Source organism: Odocoileus virginianus, chromosome 3, assembly GCF_023699985.2.
Source record: "Odocoileus virginianus isolate 20LAN1187 ecotype Illinois chromosome 3, Ovbor_1.2, whole genome shotgun sequence".
Lineage (NCBI taxonomy): Eukaryota > Metazoa > Chordata > Mammalia > Artiodactyla > Cervidae > Odocoileus > Odocoileus virginianus.
In genome coordinates, this window is record NC_069676.1 from 4,884,133 (window position 1) to 4,909,704 (window position 25,572).

At 50.9% G+C, this 25,572-nt stretch overlaps 1 protein-coding gene across 3 annotated transcripts in view; it reads left to right on the forward strand.

The window, feature by feature from the left end:
• The first annotated feature begins 2,075 nt into the window (after window positions 1-2,075).
• UNC13A (unc-13 homolog A) overlaps window positions 2,076-25,572 on the forward strand; it is a 68,676-nt gene continuing 45,179 nt past the window's right edge. For 2 of the 3 annotated variants that reach the window (XM_020898807.2, XM_070462080.1), the window contains exons 1-9: window positions 2,077-2,300; window positions 11,355-11,384; window positions 11,976-12,075; window positions 14,081-14,198; window positions 15,810-15,933; window positions 16,648-16,721; window positions 17,553-17,607; window positions 19,531-19,566; window positions 22,819-23,026. In XM_020898807.2, the coding sequence (XP_020754466.2) occupies window positions 2,279-2,300; window positions 11,355-11,384; window positions 11,976-12,075; window positions 14,081-14,198; window positions 15,810-15,933; window positions 16,648-16,721; window positions 17,553-17,607; window positions 19,531-19,566; window positions 22,819-23,026 (767 nt within the window). In that variant the 5' untranslated portion in view covers window positions 2,077-2,278. Of the gene's footprint in view, window positions 2,301-11,354; window positions 11,385-11,975; window positions 12,076-14,080; window positions 14,199-15,809; window positions 15,934-16,647; window positions 16,722-17,552; window positions 17,608-19,530; window positions 19,567-22,818; window positions 23,027-25,572 lie in introns of all 3 variants that reach the window. The other variant, XM_070462074.1, reaches the window with a different exon arrangement.

Consider the following 25,572-nt stretch of genomic DNA (forward strand, 5'->3'; position numbering starts at 1 on the left):
ATAAAAGCTGTGCTTGTGATAATCCCAGTGGGGAAATAATCTTAAAGTTCACCAACTGGAAAATAGATAATCAAAGATGTGCATATTCAGGAACTTCTCCAGCAATCCAGTGATTAAGGCTCCTTGCTTCCACTGCAGGGGGGGGATGGGTTCAATCCCTGGTTGGAGAACTAAGATCCTGCATTCCATATAATTAAATAAACAAATACTTTAATAAAATGTAATAGGTCAAGGAATACTATACAGCAGTGAAAATGCATGCTCTACAGCTGACCACAGAAACTCAGATGAGTATCAGTAAAATCATGTTGCACACACACACACACTCAAAACAAAGTTGTAAGAATGTGAGTTTTATTCTAGTTGTGTCAAGTTCAAAAATATACAAACCTAAACCGTGATAAATATGTGGTAAAACTATGAGGAAAAGTAGGAGAATGAAAAACAAAATTCAACATATTTCATCCTTCAGAGATGAGACAATAGATTGGGGCAGGATAGTGGCCCACAGGATCTTGCACTGTGATGATACTGTTCTGTATTCAAGCACCTGGCATTGCTGCTCCTTATTCCTATGCTTGCTCCTTGGAAGAAAAGCTATGACAAACCTAGACAGTGTATTAAAAAGCAGAGACATCACTTTGCCAACAAAAGTCCATATAGTCAAAGCTTTGGTTTTTCCAGTTGTAATGTATTGATGTGAGATTTGGACCAAAAAGAAGGTTGAATGTTGAAGAATTGATGCTTTTGGGCTCTGGTGTTGGAGGAGACTTTTGAGAGTCCCTTGGACTGCAAGGAGATCAAACCAGTCAATGTTAAAGGAAATCAACCCTGAATATTCATTGGAAGGACTGAAGCTGAAGCTCCAATACTTTGCCCACCTGATTCGAAGCATTGACTCATTAGAAAAGACCCTGATGCTGGGAAAGATTGAAGGCAGGAGAAGGGGATGATATAGGACAAGATGGTTGGGTGGCATCACCGACTCAATGGACATGAGTTTGAGCATGCTCTGAGAGATGGTGAAGGTCAAGGAAGCCTGGCATGCTTCAGTCCATGGGGTCACAAAGAGTCAGACACGACTGAGTGACTGAACAACAACAAATTCCTTACCTATGGTTAATGGATATGGAATAAAAGTTAAAGCAATGAGAATCACAACAATGGTTAATGTTATACATTACTATTCCAAGTGCTTTCAGGTGTTAACTTATACAATATATCCTGCAACTCTGTGAAGGAGTTCCTGTTACCTCTGTTTTACAGGCAGGGAAACTGAGGCAGAGTGGTCACATGACTTGTCTGAGGTCATGCTGGTGATTACAGGCAGAGCTGGGTTTTGAACACAGGCTACACCAACTCCATATACATCTTGTGTTGATGAAGGTCCTTCATGTATGCTGGGGGCTGGGGACTCTCTGGGGCTCAGCCTCTGGGACTGTTCTAGGTACTGGTGTTACAGAGTGAACAGGTTTGTTGGCCACCAGCTCACTTGGAATTGCCGGGTCAGATGTGTGGAGAGGGATGGTGAGCAGAGCTATGCCCGGGGTCAGGGCCCAACCAGAGGAAGAGTTGGAATCCAGGGGAGTCTAGAAAGGTGGAGTCAGGGCTCAGTTTGGGGAATTAGGTAAGGCTTTCTGGAGAAGGGTATATTCAAATTGGGCATTGATGGATGAATAGGAGTTGCCAGTTACACAAGGGAGTGAAGGATGGAATCCAGTCCAAGTGTGTGCAAAGATCCACAGGCTGAGCAAAACAGGGACACAGAGAGAGACCCAAACAGGACGTGGCAGAGACACAGAGGGAGACATATTACCGAGAGAGACCGGGAGCCAGAGAGGAGAACAGAGAGACCCAGAGAGGGAGGCAGAGAAACAGAGGCAAAGAGAGAAATAGAGACACTCAGAAAGAGCATAGAGACAGCCAAGGTCTGGAGGTTGAGAGCTGAAGGAGAAACGAAAGCACGTAGAATCAGAAGGCAAGCCGCGCGGCGGCCGCCCCCAGCCCCCGCCCCGCTCCGGCCCTTTAAGCCCCACCCCCACCCCGCGAGCCCGCTGCGCCCGCGCCCCGTCAGGCGTCCGGGGCTCCGCCCGCCAGGCTCACATCAGCACCGCGTCAGGAGCTGTCCGCGCCCCCGGTGCTGAACCAAGATGGCCGGCGGCGGAGGCCGGGCCCCGGCGTGAGCCGAGCGAGCGCGGGCTGCAGCCCCCGCCATGCCCCACCCCAGCGGCAGCTAAACCTGAGCTGACGGAGCCGGCCCGCCGGCGACTCTGGAGACATGTCTCTGCTTTGCGTTGGAGGTAGGAGGCGAGGCAGCGGGACGGGGAGCCGATGTGGACCCGAACTGGGCTCGGGGTCCGTGTGGAGGCGGCTGGGCTCCTGAGGGGGTGACCCGCGTCCACGCGGCTGGACTTCTGAGGGGGTGCCTGAGAAGGTGATCCGTGTAGACACAGCTGGGCTCTCAGGGGGTCCTGGTTGCCGCTGCTGGGGTCATGTGGACACGGCTGGACGCGGAGGCCCGTGTGGACGCGGGCAGGGGTTCGGGGCTCCATCTGGAAACGGTCTAGTCTGGGTTGTCTGTGTTGAACAAGTTATTAGCGGGTTCGTGTGGAAGGAGCTGGGTAGTTCGAATGAATCCTGCAGGGTCCTTGGAAGGAGTCTTGTCCTGTGGGCTGGGCTGCGGACCCGCCTCGGAATTCGGAGAGGAGTGCAGGGGGAGCGGTCTCCAAGCCCTGGGCGTGTAAGATTTGGGTAGAGGGGCTTGACTATTAGGACTACGGTGAGCTGTAGGTACTCCTCACCCTGGGAGAGGAGAGGACTGGGCGAGGAGGCCGGGGAGACCCCTTCCAGCATCCTAAGAGAGCTGTGATGGAGGGGTCTGGAGGCGCTTTTCCAGTTAACTCTTTGGTTTCCCCAGTGGGGGCTGGGGGAGTCGCCTGAGGGCCTCACCCTCTCCGCCCTCGTTGGCCACACCGAACAAACACCTATCCGCAGGGAGCCGACCCCTTGGAAGTGCAGTACCCCCCTGCACCCATCACGGCCCACCTTCACCTCACCCACTTTGCGCTGGAGAGAGGGAGGGAGGGAGAGGTGGAGTGGAGCTATTTTGGGGCCAGAACGCCATCTGCACCGAGGCCCACGCCCAGGCCCACGCTCTGCGTTTGGGTGGGTGGAGTGAGAGATTCCGGAGGGGCATGACTCCTTCCCTCCCCCCGCCACCCGCCGCCGCACCCCTGAGGCAGGGTGGGGGAGAAGCCAGCCCCCCTGGACCAAGGCGCCTGGGGCACTCCTGAGTTCTCAGCAGGGGACCTTGGCAGGGGTGGTGGCCCAACAAGGGTTCAAGGCTTATGGAGGTCTCAGCCTTGGGTTTTAAGTACTGAGGTCCATCTCCCCTCACTTCTACTCCCTTCCAGAAGGCTGAGGTGGAAGAAGAGGTGTATTGGCCAAGCCTGAGGCGGCAGGCTTCAGGACACCTTAGGCAGCCAGGAGTGTGATGTGTGTGTGTGTGTGAAAGAGAATGAGAGAGAGATCTAGAGAGGGAGAGAGAGAGAGAAGCATGAACCCGGCCTTCTGGACCCTGGTGGGAAGGCCCGGGAGCCGGGAACCGCCCCCGCCGCCCCTCCCCCTCGCCCCTCCCCCTGTGCTGTGACTCTCCATTCACAAACCCAGCCCCGCCCGCCCGCTCCCCGCCGCGGTGGCTTCCCTGGTGCTGCTCGCGCGGGGCTGGGCCGGCGTGAACACGGGTGTTCTTAAAGGGACAGGTGCCTCCTTCCCTTGATCTCATTCCTGACGGGCGGGGCTGGTGGTGGGCGAAGGGCCAGTAAAATCAAAAGTCAACTGGTTCAGCCCTTAGCCTACGGAGTTACGAGAGTCGAGAGGTGGAGCAGACCCCCCTGCATCCCTCACAGTCTAGGCCCCAGGGGAGGGGGGAGGTGAACATCCAACCCCCCTACTGGCCCCTCCCCCCTCCTCTGAGCTGCCTAACACTTGAGAGGGGATAGCCCTGGAGGAGGGGGTCAATGTGGATTCCTGGCTGACTCCTCCAAGCTCTCTCTCCTCTGCCCCCTAGCCCCATTTCTTCTCTGAAATCTCACCCTTAACTCTGATGCAAACTGGAGTCTTGCCTACAGGGGTGGTGTGAAGCGGAGGCAGTAAGAGGGGTGAGAAAGAATTGTTTTGGATGACTTTGTGGAACTTATAGGGAAGGAGTCATCAGCAGAGCAGAGGGGGCTCGCTGGGAGGAGTAAGAAAGGGGATGAGGTGGGAAGTGGAGCCGAGAGGTGTAAAGAGAACAGTTGAGGCTGAGAGAGGCTGTGTGTGTGTGGCGGGGGTGACAGAGAGCAGCAGGGAGAGAAATAACTGCTGAAAGGAGTGGGGGTGATGCCCAGAGTGGGGCATCTTGAAGGCTGAGGGGGAGGGGGAGAGTCAGGGCTGGGAGGGCTTTCCTTGGATCTGAGTTCACCCTTAGAGCTGAGGAAATACCTGCCCCTGACCCAGGGACCCACCCATGTTTGCCCACACTGGCATACACTGGGGCCTGTACACTCACGCCCAGGTTTGCCTCTCTTGTGTGAACAGAAGTGCTTAGGATTCACCAAGTCTCTATGAAGACCGTGTGCCTGTGACTGCACATTCATGGACACATGTGCAGATTCATATGCCTGTTGACACACACATACATATACACCGGACACAGTCTGTGCCACAGACATGGTCCCCATGATACAGGCATGTGTATCTACACTTAAACACACACACACACACAGAGAAATATATCCATACATGTTTGATGCATGTTTACAGTATCCATGTCACCTAAATATTAACTCATGCCCTAACACTCAGGCATGTACCTATGTATACCTGTTAGGGCCCCAAATCACAAGAGACACATATGTACACAAAAGTACATGCCAAGGCCATATATGTACACACATGATAACCCTTCCCTGGACATTCAAAGCTGTCACTTTGAACAGGTGGCTGATGATGCACACACACACACACACACACACACACTAATATATGTAGCTTCAGAGGAGTCTGCACATGTATGCAAGTAAACAAAAATACACATGCTATACAACTGCATAGTGCATACACACATGCACACATACCCCCAACATATGTTTGTATTTAACGTATCACTCAAAAGCCTGCACATACCTAAGCTCACAGCAGCATGTCCCACATACAGTCACACCCCACTCCCCAGCACATATGTGCAGACCCTCACCTGCACTCAGATGGTGCACATGTGTAATTATCCCACCACACATGTACACACACACACTCATGTACGCTCACTTGCCTGCCCTGGCAATGTGAGGAAATACACATTCAAGCACACACAATGCAATTCTTATGTGCATATCCTGAACTTACATACGGGAGACTACCCTGTACAGACCTTGCCTCTGCCCCCTCTCATTTCTTTATGTAGAGCCCCATTGCCCCTCCCAACCTTAATTCACTTTCTAAGTCTTGGCAGAGTCCTGAGGCTGCTAATAGCAAGTGCCACTTAACTCCTTTGTGAATTTATTCATATATTTACTCAGCAAGCATTGAGTACCCACTATATGCCAGGCACTGATCCTGGCTTTTGGAACCCAATCTTACTCCTGGCCTCATGCTGGTGGAGTCAGATTGGGAGAGATGGGAGCTAAGGAGAAGGGTTTCCATGGCCCTTTTCTCTTGGCAAGCCTACCCCGTTCCTATCATTGCCATTTGCTTGTGTCTCAGAAGATGAGGGGAAACTGAGCAGAAGAGAGATCTTATTCTAGGTGGAGGGCATATGCAAAAACATGATGGTAGTGCTTTGGTTCCAGACCTCCCTATATGCCTCATGGCATTTTGCTAGGCCACTCAATGTTTAAAAGGTTTCATAAGTATTTGATGACTGAATATTGCATATAAATTAGCAATGCATTTGAAGGTGAGTTTGCCTCACAACTAATAATGATATCTACAGGAAGTTCCATCTATCCAGCATTCCACAGGCATAGTTTTGAGGACTTTTATGCCCATTGCCCACTTTAATCCTCAGAGAAACCCATTTTACAGATGAGGAAAACTGAGGCTCATGCAAGTTCAACAACTTGCCTGATGCCAGAGAGTCAGAGGTGTAGCTGCCTGACTCCAGAGTCTACTAGGAGTGAAGGGTGAAGGTTGAGGCTACCCTCAGCCTTCAGGACCTGGAGACACCTAAGTCCTTGTCATGGGGTAAGAATCTGTCTCAGGTTCATCCTTTTCCTTCGTCCACTCAGTAAACAGACACATCATGATTTCCCCATTCATCATGACTGTTCCCCTGCCTCTCTCCCTGGAAGCCTTCACAAATCCCTCTGCCTCTTGCTGCCCTGTTTCTGATACCATCCAGCCAGGGGGTGGGGGAGCTGCATCTGGGTCTTTGTTTTTACCACTGTTTTAGGATGCCTCTGGTTTTGGCTCTGATTCATCTTCAGGGCTGCAATCTTAGCTATCTGCCTATCTTGCACCTCACTTTCCTTCTGCATACAATGGGTTTCCTCTGTGAATTTATTTTATTTTTAGATTTATTAACTTATCTGTGAGGTGCTGACCAGGACATCCTGAGTCCAGAAGGCCTGGGTTTGAATCCCCAAATCCATCACTTCCTGGAAAGTCCCATATCTTTTTCATTCCTCAGTGTGTCTGTCTGTAAAATGGGCACACTAATAGTGTCCACTGCCTAGATTTACTGGAACTCCCCAGTCAGATGAGGCATGCAGAGATACTGGCATGATGCATGACTTGTGGAAAGTTTCAATAACTGTGAGCCAAAGGCAGGAAAAATCAATGATGGTGTTTTTATTAATGGGGACTAAAAGCTTCGTGAGTGTAGGACATTTCCTGAGAGCTCACTGCGTTCTCAGGCCTGAGGATGGCTCAGTGATACACAAGGGGGCAAAAGAAGTACCAATTCTTAGGAGGTACTTGGGAAGGGATGAAAAGTTCAGCACCACGGATAGTTCAGAGAGGAGCCATCTATTTCAGCACCGTGGACAGCACAGCTCTGCGTCGCGGGACCCTCAGTGCTGGACTGCTGGGGGAGGCAATGACGTCATTCTTTCAATGAACAGTATTTAATAAGCACCTACTATATGCCAGACATAGTTCTAAGTGGTACTTGGTAAACAACACTGACTATCTCTCAAGGTTCTTGGTGTGTTTTTTTCACCTATGGCTTCAATTGGGTTCTGGCTTATTTCTGTCCATGGATGATGAGAGTCCTCCTTTATTCTCTCCCAGATGCCAAGTCAGAGGGACCAATGTCCTCATCACAAAGCCCATGTCTGCTACAGACATCACATATTAAATACCAGACTTCCTAGAATCTAGTTTTGAATTCTCTATGCTTCCCTTCTACTATTTGTAGTGTCTTCTGACACCCAATAAGCACCCCCTGTGGGTGCGCTTTTGGAAAGTGAAAGTCGCTCAGTCGTGTCTGACTCTTTGCGACCCCATGGACTATACAGTCCATGGATTTCTCCTGGCCAGAATACTGGAGTGGGTAGCCTTTCCCTTCCCCAGGGGATCTTCCCAACCTAGGGGTCAAACCAGGGTCTCCTGCATTGCAGGTGGATTCTTTACCAACTAAGCTATCAGGGAAGAACCTCCTGTGGGTGGGCTTTTAGCCGCTTCCATTGATGGCTGGAACTCTCTATTCCTCCACTCCCACCACCAGGCCTGGCAGGTTAATGGACCCCAAGGACTGGAGACTATCTCAATTAGAATCTAGAGTCATCCAGGCCAGGGGGTACACTTAAAATTCAACCAAATAATAAAGATACTAGTGACGGTAATAATAGGAACAATAGTATAATAATGCTAGTGCTGATAATGAAAAAGAAAAGGGAGAAGGCAGAAGAGGAAGGAAGAAGGGAAGAGGAGGGGAAGAAACAGATTAAGTAGGGCCATTTTCTAGATGCAGAAACTGAGGCCCAGAGCCTGGCAGTGCCAATGCCCTGCTCCCACCTCCACCGGCTCTGTCCCCCCCCCCCCCCCTCGTGCAACCACATTAATCAGTCAGCGCCGATGAGCGCCGGGAGGTGGGGCGGGCAGGGACCGAGGAGTCCGCAGGCTGCTGACCTGGCCGTGACGCGGTATCTCCAGCCCGCCCGTCAGTGGGCACCTCCCCCACTCAGCACTCCCCGCGGTCGCGTAGCTCACGCCCTCGGCGCCCACGTTATAAATAGCCCGGTGCTTGTGACCAGGAGCTCGGGAAGGAGGGGCGGCGCTTCCGCCCTGGTGACCCCGATACCGCGGGCAGGAGGAAGGCGGCGGGGCGGAGACGTGATGACAATGACTCGGTTCGCTTGCTGACGGGGGAAGAGAGATGGGGAGAGAGCCGTGATTCTCTCTCCGAGCCTCTGCCTCCAAGCCTTCTCCTACAGAGCCCCTCCCCCAGGCTACCCGCCCCTTCATCCCCCGCCCCCGTCGTGAGCCTCCCCCAGCTCTCTGAGTCCCCATCCCTTAGTCCCCTACCTTCCTCCTCCTTACCCATTCCCCCACCATGAGCTTCCTCCTCTGAACCCCCATCTCTGATTCTCCATTCTTCTCTGAACTCCATCTCCCACCCTGAGTCTGACCCTCCTTCTGAGTCCCCATGATGAACAAACAGTGGTGTCCTCACCCTGGATGTTCTGAGGGGGCCTGGGGGCTTGCTGTTAGAGCTAGGGCTCTCTGACAATCTCCGTCTGCCAGTGGACCCCAACCGAGCCCTGTGCCCTGTGGCCTAGAGAGGACTGGGGAGGAGGGGAGGGAGAAAGACTGAGGACTAGGAACCAGAGAGACAGAGACAGAGGGATAAGGGGAAGAAGACAGACAGAAAGATGACAGGAGGGGAGAGACACAGAACTGGAAGGAGGGAGACAGGGAGAGACCTTCCTGGTGGAGAGGATGAAGGACAGACCTTGGACAACTTGCATCCCTTCTTAGACCTGCCCCTCATCTGTAAAATAAAGAGGCACAGAACTGCAGACTGGGGCCCAGGTTGGGTCAGACACCAGTGAGCCCCTCTGATCCCCCAGGGCCAGGCACCTACCTCCCTCTGGTACCTGCCCCCAACTTTTCTTTCCTAATCCTGCCTCTCCTCTGCAGCATCTCCCCTGCCTGCCCTCCCTAGTGGAAATCTGTGTGTCCCTTTCTGTCTCTCTGTGTCTCTGTCTGACTCTCGTGTCGTCTTATCGCCCCTCACTTCTCCCTCTCCCCTTTCCCTTTCTCTCCTGTTGATGCCTCCGCGTCTGCCTTTCTGAGCCTGTCTCTCCCATCCTTCTCCCTCCCCATCCTCCCCATGCACCCTCCTCCCCCTTTACAGAGTCATTAGGTTTGCCCGCTGCAGCTCCCCCAGGAGGGAGGCCTGGAGCTCCTGCAGGGCACAGTCCTAAGTCCCCCTAAGCCTCACTCAGTCCCGGGGTGAGGGGCTAGGTGGGGTGACTCTCTGTAGTCTGGGTGGGGCCGAGGGTGTGAGAGGGGGCAAGTGGGACAGGGGGAGGGACCTTGTGGGAGAGAGAACTTTGCATGTGCAGTTATGTGCCTCAAGTGGGAAGATTTTGGATGTGGAAGAAAGAGACAAAGATGGAAGCCCAGAGAGGGGGGTTCATTTGCTCAGAGCCACACAGCACCATAGTCTGAATACAGCTCCACCTGACTCCACGCTGGGTCTTAGGGTGATGGTGGTGTTAGTATAGGAAGGCACTCATTCCCTCTTCTGCTCTTCAACTCTGGGGAGCTCGCTCAGTGCTTCTGGGCATCAGTTCTCACCCCCACAGTCTGTCTGCGATGGGAATAAGTAGTATTTACTGACTCATGTTTAGAGCCACTCTTCTTCCCCAGCCCTTGATGGGAATTCTCTTTTCACTGGCTCCATTCAGGGACTTCTTTGAGAAAGAAATTCAAGTGATGAGGAGAGAGAAATGAAATCCCTATGGGAGATTGAATCCCAGATGGGAGCCCATTGTACTTGCAGGGAAAAAGGTTGAACTTGACTCTCAAAAAAAAAAAAAAGGAGAAAGAATAGAAATGCAATTCTGATTCTAGGAATTTATCCTTTAACTGACTTGCACACACTCTTCAAGACATGCAGAGGGTATAAAATGCTACCATTTGTGTAGGAAATAGCGCACACGTGCACACAATTGCTGATGCATGGACTATCTGTCTCCAGTCCCACGAGGAACTGCTAATGTTGATTGCATCCTGAAAGGAGAGTGAGAGCTGGGGTAGAAAGAGCCTCATTTTCATCGTATAATCTTTGGGTTGCTTTGGATTTTGTAAAATATGCATGATTGCTTACTCAAACAAAAATAGTCTCTTGAAAAGTTTAAAGGGAAAAGGAAATATAGAAACCAGGAGCGAGGCCTCAGTTTGGCAGCAGCTTTTGGGTGGGAGTAGAGAGTAATGGTAGAGAAATACATTGAGGGCAGATGCAGAATTTGGGAGGTATTGAAAGTGAAAGTTTAATATCCTGTAAGAAAGTCCAGTAATGAATGAAATTGCTTTGAATCACTTGGGGCTGTGGGGTAATGCGAAATATGAAGAGACTGGATCTCCTGGGACCCTGAGGTATATCTGGCTTGCACCTTTCACAGTCAAGTAGGGCTGGACAAACTAATAACCTACCTGGCCAGGACTGGGATGTCTCTATGTATACTGCAAATTCAGCTCTCTGGGTTGATTTTTCTCACCTCTTCCAATCCCTTTTGAATATTGGACTCTTAAACTCTGGGAGCATTTGGCAGGACAGACTGAGCTGGACAGTTAGGGGAGAAGTCTCACTAATCTAACTGGGGGACGGGAATCACTGGAGATTGATTCTTCTTCCTCCTCTGTCTCCTTCTCCCCAACTCCCCGGCTCCTTCTGAAGCAATCCTGGAGGGCTTCCTGTAGGAGCTCTCTTCTTTGTTCAATTGTGAGTAAAGTCATCACCGGAGGGAGGGAGCTTTGGAGAAGTTTGATGGGGAGGAGGGTGGGACAGAGAATATTCCCAAGGGCCAAACTTCCTTCCATCACAGGTCTGCCTGTGCTCATCTGTCTGATGGCTTCTCTCTCTCCCACTCATCCCTGCCTCCCTCCTCTCCTTATTTCTCTTCCTCTTGTTGTCTCTGCCTCTGTCTCTGGTTTCACCTCTGTCTTCATTATTATCTTTTTTTAAAATCTGGTTTCTTTATCTGCCTCTTTTGCTCCATGTTTTTTGCCTTTCTCTTCTCTCTCTCTTTCTGTATCTCTCTCCTCTCTATCTCTCTCATTATGTCTCTCTTTTCCTGTGTCTCTCTGTCTCTCTCCTCCCCACCACTCTCCCCGTCTCCCTTCCCTATTTCTGTCTCTCTCCACAGTCAAAAAAGCGAAGTTTGATGGTGCCCAAGGTAAGTGCCCTCTATTCCTGTCCTGTCCTGTATTGTCTGTCCGTCTCTTAGAGAGGTGAGGGAGGGTGTCTGAGCCAGTGATGGGGAACTTGGGCTGTATGTCTGTGAGCTTCACAGAGAGCATCGGAATTGGTCTGGGGTCCCCCAGCCGCCTTCCCTACCATCCCCTGAAAACCCTAATGGGAATAGGGCTCACCCTGAGCCAGTGGTACTTCCCAGGATCTTAAGAGATAGGGCAGGGACTCTTAGATTAGGCTACAGGGAACAAAACTGGGGCTGAGAGGCAAAGGAAATTTCTTATGTCCGTGGATATTGGATGTTGTTGTTTCCAAGCATAGAGATCAGGCATCCCCAAATCCCCCATCTCCCTGCACCAAGGCCCCTCCCTGCTGTGCCCTGAGGTGCTGGGGTGGGGTTCTAGGGGCCGACCTGGGGATGGGAGGCACAGAAGCACCCCAGTGTATGGGACCTGGAGTGGCCCCAAGAACTCGCAGACCCTTGGGGGTCATAGTGGGGGGTCATTGAGAGCTTGGGAAGGGACATGGGTGAGTCCCTGAGCCCCTGCACTAACATCTGCTTTCACCGCCACAGAGAAATTCAACACCTATGTGACCCTGAAGGTGCAGAATGTCAAAAGCACGACCATCGCGGTCCGAGGCAGCCAGCCCAGCTGGGAGCAGGATTTCATGTTGTGAGTCTGCAGTGACAGGAACCTGCATGGCCTCACCCCCTGGCACAGTCAGGCCTGTTGCTGGTCCCGCAGGGCACAGCTGGACACTCGGGTGTCGTCTGGGACTCCCCTCGTTCAGCCCCTTGTCCAGTCATCAGTTTTGCCTCCGAAGCACTTCTCAAATCCAGTCACTTCCTTTTGTCTCTGAGGCCACCAGCCAAGTCCCCACTGCCCGCCAGCCTCCACCCTGGCCTCCTGCTGCCATCCGCCTCCTGCAATCTGTTCTTCTCCAGGCAGCCAGGGGGATATTTTTAAAATTGAAAATCACATCCTGTCACTCTCCAAACTTGCCCCTGGCTTGTGGATCATCAACCTCAAAACAAAGCCCTTACCCCTCCCTGCAGCCCCTGTGACCTCACACCGGTACCTTGCTCCCTTTCTCCTGGCTCACCTGCCCCAGACACGCCCACCTCTGCACTTCTGCCAACTTGTCCAGCTTGTTCCTGCCCGCAGGACCTTTGCTCCTGTCCTCTCCCCATCCCAGCTGCCTCCTTCCTGTCCTTTGGGCCTCAGCTGTGTCACCTCCTCAGGGCAGTCCTCTCGGATCACCACCCTCAAACTGTAATTGAAGAGTAATGTCATGCCTCACCATCAATTGTTATTTTATTCATTTGTGTGACATTTGACACATTTCCGGCCGCTTCCCCTGGACTATGAGCTCCAAGAGGGTAAGGCCTTATTGGTCTCTGCCCCTGTGACCTCCATGCCAAGCACAGAGGTTGACACACAATAGATGCTCAATAAATGCTGGTCTAATAACTGAATGAATTCATGACCTGCACCCTCTTCTCAACCTGGAGCCACTTAAGACCCCCTATTAAGTGAAGTGAAGTCACTAAGTCGTGTCCGACTCTTTGCAACCTGATGGACTGTGGCCTACCACGCTCCTCCATCCATGGGATTTTCCGGGCAAGAAAACTGGAGTGGGTTGCCATTTACTTCTCCAGAGCATCTTCCCGACCCAGGGATCGAACCCAGGTCTGCCGCATTGTAGGCAGACGCTTTACCGTCTGGGCCATCAGGGAAGTCTCTAGGTAGACTTCCTATTACATCCTACCTACTCTGATGATGGCCAACATCTGCCGTGACCTCTTCCAAGGCTTTGATTAAATCAGTTTTGCCTTATAGCCCTGGGAGAGAGTGTGCTAACACAATCCTCATGCTACAGATGAGGAAACATGACCAGAAAAGCAAAACCACCTGCTCAGTGTCATATGACCTTTATCTGGCAGAGCTGGAATGGGGACCCAGGCAGCCCTCAACCCCTGAGCAGAGGCTAGCTGGAGACTGTGGGAGGCCATGGGAGAATCCAGAGTTGGGATTCTGGAGCAAGAGGGCACTTAGAGAAGGGAAGGAAGGCAATAGTCCTACAATCTAGGGAAAAGGTTTTAGTCCTCAACTTCCCCTAAAACCAGTTACTGAATGACCAGGTATATTCAAGGAGAACATTCCTTAAGATGAATCTTTGGTAAATTGGTAGATTCAGTGAATTGGACATTCATGAAGATTTCCCGCCCAGATCTGCACATTTCCTGCAGGGAACATGCTTAGAGGTGGGATCATTCATATGCTTAAGAGTGTCCCCATATGATTGGAGAAGGATGACACTGGGAAGGATGGAAGAACCATGAATTGCCCTTATCATGGGAGTAATAGGGAGCCATGGAGAGCGTTGGAGCCTCTTCCTCACTTAACCAGCATTCTCAGGGTCTGAGGGCTAGAGGAAGGGCCAGGTGAATTGAAGGTACATGTAATACTTGTCCCCACTCCTTCTTTCCCAACCTGGGATCCTGATTCTGCTGTGACACCCTGAGCACGTAACTTAGCCACCTGGCCTCGGTCTCCCCTCTGTAAAACAAGAACTACTGTGTCACGTTCCTGGCTGGCACGCATTCAGACCTGGGTTTGCATTCCAGCTGGTCATGTGTCCAAACGCTATTGAACTGACTTTCTGTCCTCTCAACAGTGAGATTAACCGCCTGGATCTGGGGCTGACGGTGGAGGTATGGAACAAGGGTCTCATCTGGGACACGATGGTGGGCACTGTGTGGATCCCCCTGAGGACCATCCGCCAGTCCAATGAAGTGAGTGGTAGGGTGAAGGTTGGATAGGCGTGCCTGGGAGGGGCCCAGAGGCCAGAGGTCTCAACGAGATAGGCCTCTGTCTCCATCTCCTGACAGTGTTCATGTAGGCGTTCAGGGTGGCTATGGCAGCTCCGGTCACCAGGCTGTAAAGTCCTTCCGTCTTGTCAGCCTGCTTTTCTCCCCATGTGGCTTCCATCTCATGGCCCAAGACGGCTGCTCACATACTACCATTACATCTGCATTCCAGTCAGGGGGAGGGAAAGGTAACGAGGGAGGAGGTTTGCAGTCCTGATTAAGGACCCAAACTGGAAACTGCTCAAGGCACTTCACTCACATGTTATTGGCCAGAACTGCCATGTGGCCCACCTACCTACAAGGGAATCTGGAAAATATAGTCTTTAGCAGCACAGCCCCACTACAAATGTATCCCTACGGAAGAGAGGAGAAGGGATGTTGTGAGAAACTAGCACCTTGCACCCAGATGGGCATCAGGCAGGGAGGTGGCAGCAGTACCAAAGAAGTACTAGAAAATAACCTTGCCTCCTTCCCCAGCCTCCTGGCCTTAAATCTCCCCCCTCCACTTGGCCCCTAGAATCCTACCCTGCCCTCTCTGCCTATCACCCTGGGAGGCCTCCCAGATAGCATCCACCAACTTTGCCAGCCTTATTTCCCCCACACCGCAACCTACACTCCTCACAGGCCCCACAGATGGCTTTTGAGCTTTCACATGTGCTGTTCTCTGGGTTTCAGGGGTCCTCCTTTCCCTCACCCTTAAGCCCAGCTCCATTGTCCTCTCCTCCAGGAAGCCCCCCCTGAATCCCTCAGCTCCCCTCCCCCTGTCTGGCCTTCCCTTGACTTCGTGGTGCTGGGAGTGTCTGTGTCAGACTCTGTGACTGTGGGCTTCTCAGGGGTTGCCCAATATGGCTCAGGCTTAGAGCAGGCCCCAAGGAGGGTTTATTTTTTAATGAATGAATGGAAAGGGAAGAAAGGGGTTCAGTAGTCCAGACAAGTGATTCCAAAAGGAAGCCTTGTGGCTGAGCCACAATGTCCTCAGTGACCCCTCTCCCCAAGTGTGAGGAAGGCCTGGTCACCTGGGACAACCACGACCTATGGCTGGGGACCCCGGACTGCTCCCCTGACTCCTGCCAGCCTCTCCCTGGGGCTACAGTGCATCAGTCTCCTTTGAGAGATGAAGAAAACAGGTTCAGAGTGGACCCCACTGCTCAAGAGCTCATTTCCCTGAACCAAGGGGGACTGGTTCATTCACTCGGGGGATTCCCTCCCAGGACAGTGGTAAGATCAGGTCTTCTATCTGAAGCTGAGCCCTCAGCAGGGATGAGGAGCGCTGTGCAAGGCTGGGACTGCCCCTACCTGACCCTGCAGGTCCCTCTCTCTGGGTTCCCCAGACCCACCATGTTGCATTGAATTTGTGACCTTTCTTCTCGGTTTCCTTATCTGAAGTGAGGATATGGCCCTTGTTCTTGGCGTAGGGGTGAGATGCAGGGAGAGAGACATGTCCTGTGAGATCAGAGGCCTGCTGGCCTAAGCACAGATGTGTGACTCACCTGGCCTCACGCAGGACCCCACCCCCTGTCACCCTACCACCCACAGGAGGGCCCTGGAGAGTGGCTGACCCTGGACTCGCAGGTCATCATGGCGGACAGTGAGATCTGCGGCACCAAGGATCCCACCTTCCACCGCATCCTCCTTGACACCCGCTTTGAGCTGCCCTTAGGTGAGTGTGGTTGGGGAGGGGTGGGGAGGAACCCTTGCCCAGCTCCAGGAGAATGACCGGGCCTGGGTGGATCCAGATAACCCTTCATGTCTATAGCCATACCACCCTGAATGCGCCCGATCTCATCAGATGACCCTTCATTCTGAGGATGAGGTTCCCCTCCCCAGAAGAGTCTCCCAGATCAGAGTCAGCAGAGATGTGTGTCTGGTGGGCACAGAGCACATTCCAGCTCCTGCAGGTCACCAATGGGCTGCCAGTGCTGTTCAACCTACGGGGCTCAGATCGGAGCTGTCCTGGCTGACCCTTGGTGAGGTTTTAGGCTGCAGAAGTGAGCTGCATATGGAGAAGATACAGACAGTGGCAGAAAGACAAAGAGAGACGGAGAGTCAGAGAGAGAGAGAGATGGAGAGAGAAGCTAAGGCAGAGACACAGAGAAGCCTCTCTACCTTTCCTGGAAGCAGCTCAGTTCTCCCATGTTGTCCTTCCAAGAACCCATGGCATCCCCATGCTGGAAATGCTAGGGTGCGCCTCTTCTCCCATCTTCCATTCATTCCCAAGGCAGCTCTGGGTGGCGTGGTGGAGGAGGTGTTTCTGTTCTCCTGTCCTCTCTCCCCACTCACTGGAGACCAGCCCCATAGGCGGGCGGGATGCACTGGATGGAGGTTGAGGGGCAGGGAGGGGCTCCCAGGCTCACAGCCAGGCTTCTGCCTCCAGATATCCCCGAAGAGGAGGCCCGTTACTGGGCCAAGAAGCTGGAGCAGCTGAACGCCATGCGGGACCAGGATGAGGTGAGTGTTAACATCACCTTCCTCTCTTTCCTTCCTCTCTCTGTCTCCTTGTCTCCCCATGTCCTCCACCCTCTATTTCTCTCTCCACTTGTCTTCCCCTGTGTCTGTGTCTCTAACTCTCTGTAACCTGACTCAATTCTGTGACTCACGTGGTCCAGTCTCAAACCATTGATGGCGTCAAGGAACAGACAGCCCACCAAGGACGTGATGATAGCAATGGACTCAGGTTCTGTATTTACTAAATACTCTCAAGGAGATGCAGAGGCCCCGTTACAGTTCTTAAATCCCCTTTCTGCCCCTCACCCCCCAACTCCTCAAGTCACACTTTCAGGTTTTCTTAAAAAATTGTTTTCCCCACCAGCCCTTGCCCTGTACCTGTTCTTCCCTGCCATTCCCCTTCTTCTGGGCTCTGTATTCTCACAGTTCAAAAACCCAGTGTGGCCCAGAAGACAGTCTTCAGAAGGCAAGGGCAGGGAAGAAAGAGCAGGCAAGTTTAGAATATCCTAGTGGGAGGCAGGGGGCAAAGGGGGTATCACTCACTTGTTAGTAATTTTTGTCCAAACTCAGCTCTCACCTTCTTCTTTCTTTAGCTCCCTGCCCCAGTGTTCTCCCGTCTCTCTCTCTCCCCTCTGGTTTTCCCCTCGTCTGTGCTGCTTTTTCTGTTTTCCTATATCTGTTTCTCACTGTCTTTCTGTGTGTCTCCCTCTCCCTCTTCCTCTGTGGTCAGCTGTATCCTCCTCCAGAGGGAGGGAACTTAGAGGGCAGAGAACAGAGGGCCATGGCTTCTGGCAGCCCACTGAGATAAGCCCTCTCTCCTTCCCTCCCCCTCAGTATGCATTCCAGGATGAACAAGACAAGCCTCTTCCCGTTCCCAGCAATCAGTGTTGTAAGTACTTCTCAGTTCCTTCCTGGGCACCAGTTGAAACTCTCATCCTTCCTCCACCCCTTGACTGTCCTCTGTAGTGAATGGGTCACTCCCCTCCACTGATATGGGTCCTAAGAGTGAACAGAATCCAGTCACAGTGTAGTGGAAAGAGGAAAAGATCTGGTGCTTGGGTTTGAATCTTGCCTTGCCACATGGCCACAGGCATGCCAGGGTCTTTGTCTGATCCTTAGAGTTCCTCTCTTTGAAACAGGGGGCATCTCATAGCCCCCCGCATTCTGACCTTTCATTTTTGGAAGAACGCAGGACATCTACAGGGTTGAGAAGCACTGGGCAGAGTCTTCAGTTCCATTCCTTAGGTCCTGGATGAGGACCTATAACTCATTCAACAAACTTTCATGAGACCAGCACAGACCCCCAAGCAGCCCACAGTCAGATGGTGCAGACAGACAGTCCTGCCAACACATGTATAATAGGCTCCTATTTTCTTAGATAAAGAAATGGAGGTCCAAGAGGAGGGGTGACTTGCCAAGGTCACACATGTGGCCGGAGGCAGAGCCAGGGTTTGAATCCAGGCCCAAGGTACTCTAAATTGTCTTCTCCTTCCACTGTGCTGTATCTCTTAATGATGATGATGGTCACTGTATTCCTCTATATACTGCTCCTTCATCAAAGGCTGGACTTTTCAAGAGTGTTTATCCTCGTTGGTTGGCCCTCTAGACACTCGGATGCCCCCAGACCAGGTCTTCAAAGATCTAGGAGATGTTTTTCTCCTTAAAATGCCCTCCAAGTCCTCTGAGATGGGGAAGTGAAAATTATAGTCTCTGGGCAAAACCCATACCCATGACACTTTGCCCCCACCCCATCCTTCAACCTCTTTCTCCTTTTCCATCTGCTTCCCCATCCTCCTCTCCTCCCCTCTCATGGTCTCTCCTGTATCCGTCGTCCACCCTCACCCCACCCCGACCCACCGTATGCCCAGGATATGTGATGATGGAGATTGGTGGAGGGAGGAGCTGGGTGACTGCAATTGAAGGACCCCATTCCTACACTCACTTGGGGTGTGAGATGGAGAAAGTCCCTTGATTTCCACACCTGCGAAGGGATCGCCACTGCTCTGAAGAAATTATAAACCTCCTCTCTGGTGAATGGGGTCATTGAAGGATTGTGGTGGGAGCAGGGCCAGGCAAGGTGGGGGCAGGAGCAGATGACAAAGAGCACCTGGGCAGGTGACCTGAAGCCAGAGGTGGGTTCACTTTAAGAATGGAGACCTACCTCCCAGCATTTACCTCCAAGTTCTCTTGGGACTGTTTTATCACCCTTATTTCACAAAGGAGGCAGCCGAGTGTCAGAGGAGTCAGAATTCTGGTCCAAGCTGTTTTTCTGAGATGCCAGAAGATGGGGGTGAGGTAATGAAGGTGAAGTTCTCTCCCTGGTTCTGACACTCAGGCTGTGTGACTTTAGGCTGTTCACTCTACCTTTCTGAGCCTTGTTTCTTCACTTATAAAATAACAATAGTTAAAATAAAAACTCACACAACAGGGATGTTTCAAAGCTGAAGATTTCCAGTTCAATGTTTCCTTCATTATCTGGAGGATGGGGAGGTGGGGGGAGACAAATGAGGTGTGCTGACCCCAGACTTCAGAGTTGGAAAACCCTGGGTCCAAATGGCCTCTTTATCACTTCCTGGCTGAGCTTGTGGTCTTGTCAATGAGAATATCTTGCCTTCCTCCCAAGATGGTGAGTGAAGGTATAACAAAAGTCAGAGGTTAAAGTGATACTCAGGAAAGATCCTCAGGGCAAAAGGGCATGGGGTCCCGGGTGGGAGGAGGAGATGGGGAGAATGAGGAGGATGGGGGAGCCCCCCTCCTCATGCCTCCCCCTCTGTCTGCTCCCTTTTATTATCTCTGCCCCTTCTCTTTGTAGGCAACTGGAATTATTTTGGCTGGGGTGAGCAGCAGAGTAAGTACTCAGCTTGATGTTCTGGGAGGCCACGGGGAGGTAGGCGCCTCGGAGACCATGAGGCCCCCGCCCCTTTGATCAGGGAAGCGGGGAGCCTGTGGCTGATGCATTGAGGCCAGAGGACCGGCAAGACCACTCTTGTGCCCTCCTGCCCCCCCATCACTAACATCTGTTTGAGGGTCATGATCTGTCTCATGGGGAGTGGGTCCCATCACTTGGGTGGGGGGATTTAGCTGGGAGGAGTGGGCATTTAGACAGGAGACCTGCCTGTCTTCAGCTGGGCACTGTTATCCCCCCACCACCTCGCTCCCCATGTATAACCTCATCTCCTCTCCTGTGACTCCTTCCTCTTTTTGTCTCCCCATCGTCCTCCTCCACCTGGAGCCCTCCTCCAGCCCCAGTGTCACTCAGAGGCTGGTGGGTGGGGAGGGGAGAGGGTCTCAGACAGGGCAGCTGGGCAGAGAAGCCCCCAGGCAGATATCACTCTGGAGAGCTCAGCTCCCAAAGCCCCCCCTGCCCCCAACACACACAGCTTCCTCCAAGTTGCCCCCAGGGGAAGGAAACAGGCCACCTCTCCCAGATTAGAGGACCATGTTCTCCCTAAGGAACGGCTCCCTTTTCCCCATGCCTTCTAGCAAGAAATCCAATCCTCTAGTCTGAGCATGTATTTACCTCCTGATTTCTACTCCATCAACTGGAGCCTCCTCCACCCCATCCCCACATCCTGATGGACAAGTTCCACCTCACCCTCCCTTCAGGATCAGGAAAGTGTAGTTGCTCAGTTGTGTCCGACTCTTTGCGACCCCATGGACCGTAACCTGCCAAGTTCCTCTGTCCATGGAATTCTCCAGGCAAGAACACTGGAGTAGGCTGCCATTCCCTTCTCCAGGGGATCTTCCTGACCCAGGAATCAGGAAAACTGTTTACAGATACATCTGGCCCTTGAACAGCATGGCTTTGAGCTGCACAGTTCCACTTATATGTGGATTTTTTTCAGTAAATACGACTACAGTACTACACAATCCCAGTAGGTTGAATCCACGGATGCAGAAGTCTGACTGTGGAGGGCCAATTATAAAATCACACATGGATTTTTGACTGCCCAGAGGGTTGGCATCCCTAGCCGTTGTATTGTTCAAGGGTCAGCTGTATTTTGACCCTAAAGAATTTGTCAAAGCAAGTTGATCAGAAGCCAGTTTAGCCAAAATAGACATTTGGCAGACAAGAAGACTTGGTCACAAGCAGTTTCACACAAATAAGCAATACAGTTGAAAAAAAAAAAAGACACCCTGGATTAAAACCAATTTAGCAAAAGCCTATAACAATAATTGGGTCAAGAAGAGCAAAGACAATGGGGCCCAAAGCAGAGCATTTTGTCAAAACAAAAGTGGCTGAAAATGTCTTATCCAGAAGCAGGCAATTTGGTTAAAAACAATTTGGTAAAGAGCAGAGTCTGGGCAAAAGCAGAAAGAATCCAACAGAGAGCAATCTTCCCCTTAAAACTGATAATCTTTCAGAAAAAAAATCAGTCTGGTGAACATGCACAGAGTCTCATGTGATTTGACCGGAAATATTTCAGCCTGGTCAAGGGCAATTTGGTAGACTGCAAACCCAGATAACTGTGTAGAAAACAGGTTGGTGAGAGGGGCAGTTTGGTAAGCCTGCCATGTTGTCCCCAGTTTCAGATGCCCCACTTCAGGCCTGAAGGCCCATCAGTTTTACCCTGAAGCTCATACATCTGTTGTGGAAATTCACATCTGTTTCTGCCTCTGACGCCAGCGCTGTCAGCTCACAGAGCATCAGGTGATGATGGTTTCCGGTAGGGACAGGATGAAAAGCTCTCAGGTCACACTGGCCCAAGTCAAATGAGAAATCAGGAAGCCAGAGCTACTCAGGAAAGCCAGAGCTATGCTGCTAAAGCCAGCACTGCTGCTAAAAATGAATTTAAGGTTTTTCTGGAGGCAAATAGGGACTGAATCAGACAGCTAGTTCTAAGCAAAGGATGAAACTATTTTAACTGTTTACCATATTTTTAAAATTTGACATATTTTTTTAATATAAAGAGACTCTATTAATAGAGGGAAATGGAATTAGAAAGTTAAAATAATAAAGCACAAAAAAATCTAGGAGATGAGCAAAAATGCTTAAAGACATAAAAAAGTATAAGCCAGTGACTTCCCTGGTGGCCCAGAGGTTAAGACTCTGCACTTCCAAAGCAGGGAGTACAGGTTCAGTTGGGGAGCTAAGATTCCAGGTTGAAAAAAACCAGAAGCAATATTCTATCAAATTCAATAAAGACTTGAAAAATGGTCCACTTAAAAAAAAATCTTTAAATAAAAAGTATAACCCACCCTCTTGGTGTTTAAAATCACCAGTAAGGTGATCCCACAGCCTAGTACCCCATGGGAGACCCAATCCGCAAGTTAATTTGGGGCAGGCAGCTCACTTCTCTTCATCTCAACTATTGCTTTCCAGATAAATTGAGTCTCTCCTATTCCCACCACAATGTAACATCCTTTGAGACTGTTTTCTTTTTACTGAGAAAGAAAATCTGTTTTCTGTTTACTAAGGAAAACAAACAGAACTAAATTATCCTTTAATTCTTACTAAACACTTGGAGTTTGGCAACCCCACCCTGTTCCATTTGAGTGATAGATTCTAGGCTTGTGATGGTGTTGCCAACCCAATAATCTAACCTTTCTGAGGGAGACAATACCTTGTCAGAGCCCCTTCCTATACATGTGAGTTCAGGTCTGGGTCACCTTCCTAGGATATCAAGAAATCTCTGAAGGTTAAAGGGCGTTTATACTCTACCTCGTCTTCCTGATCTCCCTCCAACTTCCCCCTAAGTGTTTGGGTGACTTTCATTATGGAAAACTCATTACCTGGTGGAAAAACCCATATTATTTTCAGAGAGCCTGGACTGGTCCATTCTCACATCTGATCTGAAAGACACCTTCCAATTTGTTCCAGTCCTGTTCACATTGTAGGACCTACCCTGGTCCCCATTCTCTAGGTCCAGTTTGACCCACATACAGAAAAGCAGGGTTTTCACCTCCTTTATTCTAAAACCTATACTTCTATTAACATGACCCGAGATCCCTTATTTATTTTGGTAGAATCCTCTTCTTGGGTTAGCAGTCAGTGAAGACCCTCCTAAGTCTGAGACACTGTGTTGTCCTCCATTGCATGCTTTCTCTCTCTCTCTGCCTCCCTTCCTCACTCTCTCCCCTCACCTCCTCTCTCTTCCAGATGATGACCCTGACAGTGCAGTGGATGATCGCGACAGTGACTACCGCAGTGAGACAAGTAACAGCATCCCGCCACCCTACTACACTACGTCCCAGCCCAATGCCTCAGTCCACCAATATTCCGTCCGCCCACCACCCCTGGGTTCCCGGGAATCCTACAGTGACTCCATGCACAGCTATGAGGAGTTCTCCGAGCCGCGGGCCCTCAGGTAGTCACCGTGGAGTGGAGGGGGTGTGTCAGTGTGTCTGTCTGTGTGTGTCCAACTCCATCTCCTGGAGTGGAGAGAGGAATAGGAGGCTGGAGGGAGCTGGAGGCAAGTGGGTCTAAGGAAGCAGCATCCATGCCTTTTTACAGGCTGTAGAAATTTTCTTTACCTAAAATCTTACCAAGAAAACTCTGCAAGCCTGATGAAAAGGGGTTTGCTTTAGTTGAAGGAGGAGAAGGAAGTCACAAAGCCCCTAAGAGTTTCCCGTGCAAAATGGGAGCTCCTTGGCACTCCAGTTAAAAGCCCCTGGTCCCTGTTGTACTCTCTAACTACTCAGGCGAGGAGGTGGATGGAGAGATGAGCATTACCAGGGGTGGGGAGGCGATGAGGCTGGTGTGAAACACAGTAATGCTGGAAAGACTCCCAGCAAGCGGGTGGCTCGTGGTCCTAGGGTGGTCCTGCTCGGCCTTCCTGGTGGCCCCTGACCCTGTGTTCCTGACCAGCAGGCACGGACACTGGTACTCAGGCATGGGCGTGTGTCCAACTCTTTGAGACCTTATGGACCATAGCCTGCCAAGTTCCTCTGTCCATGGGATTCTCCAGGCGAGAAGACTGGAGTGGGTTGCCATGCCCTCCTCCAGGGGATCTTCCTGACCCAGGGACCAAACACGCGTCTCTTACAAGGCCTGCACTGGCAGGCAGGCTCTTTACCACTGCCACCCGGGCGTGACTTAGGAGCTTCCCCTTCTCAATCCAGCCGCCGTCACTGCTCTTTCAAACTAGGCTGTCCCCAGACCCACCTCATGGGTTGGTCCCCTGGCTTACATGGTGCAGTGTGTTGGCCCTTGAGCCCATGAGACTGAAACTTGTGCCTGCTGCTCCCCTCTTTGCTGACTTGATCTCCCCAGTCCTGGTTTCTTAGCTGAACAGCAGCAAACATGATATTAAACAGGTTGGGTATTTGTAAAGCACTTTGGGCGGTTCCTGAGAGTGCTGTGTAGTGATTGTTGGGTAAATAACACAAATAATAGTATTCGGAGCTAACTGGGTGCCCAGCTCTGGGCCAACATTTTTCCTTCATCATCTTATTTCATTCTCTGGTTGGGGATGTTATTGACTCCATTTCACAGATGGGAAATCAAGGCCCAGAGGGGTGAAGTCACTTGCCTGAGGTCACACAGTTGGTAAATCATCATAAGGACAAATATTTGTGGTGAACCCACTGGGTGGCAAGCAGTGGCTTGGTGAATTAGTGGTCATGGGTCTTCTCCTAAAATGTTTGCTCCCCAAAGAATACATTTCCTTAATTTAAAGATGGGCAGGATGAAAATGTTGAGTGTTCTCTCCTCTCTTGTTGAACCTATACCTCTATTAATGAATGTGCATGCTAAGTTGCCTCAGTTTGTGTCCGACTCTTTGAGACCTTATGGACCACAGCCCGCCAGGCTCCTCTGTCCATGGGATTCTCCAGACGAGAAGACTGGAGTGGGTTGCCATGCCCAGGATCTTCCTGACCCAGGGTTCAAACACATATCTCTTACAAGTCCTGCATTGGCAGGCGAGTTCCTTACCACTAGCACCACCTGGGAAGCCCAATTCTCTTAATAGGACCCCTCAAATCTCTGTAAGATATTAGACCAGGGACTTCCCTGGTGGTCTAGCATTTAGGACTCTGCACTTCTAATGCAGGCGTTGTGGGTTCTATCCCTGGTCAGCAAACTAAGATCCCAAATGTCTCATGGCATGTGGCCAAGAAAATTAAAAATAGAACATATAACTAAGTAAATAAATAAGATATTAGGCTCAGCTCACACATACACCAGGGCCTTCGATTTGTGTGAGACTCTGATATAGCAGAGTTGGAGCTAAACCCTGTAACATGGGTCCAGGACTAGGCTGGGGCAAGTGTGGTACACTTGAGGTTGCCTCAAGTACAAAATTTAGAGGATGCCAAAACACTCAGTCATCAAGATCAATATGTCAATGCAATATTTTAAAAAATCAAAATGAACACCAAAATAGCCCATGACCAAAAATTCACCAAAATATGTCTTCGTAAGAGTGAATTTTTATGTAAGTTACACTTCAGTGAATTGTCTAAAAATCCATGCTGAGGAAAATACACAGTTTTAAGTAAAAACAGGAGCTGAACCTGCACTTGCAGGACTCGGCCACACCTGCCTCATCTTGATCTTGGTTCTGCCGTGTCTATAAGCAAGAAAAATAATGCTGGTTAATTGAACACTTATTAAGTGCTAGGTTACACTTATTAAGTGCTAGGTTTTTTTTTTTTTTTAATGAGACTTCCCTGGTGGTCCAGTGGTTAGGAATTCGCCTTGCAGTGCAGGAGATGCAGGTTCAATCCCTGGTTGGGGAACTGAGATCCCACATGCCTCGGGGTAGCTGTGGAAAATGAAGCAGAGAGATGAAGTGACTTTCTTAAGATCACACAGCTATTAAGTGACTGAGCCAGAATTTAAACCCTGTTAGGCAGACTTCTGAGTCCATGACCACAGACACAATGCCACACTGCCTATCAGCCCTAAAAA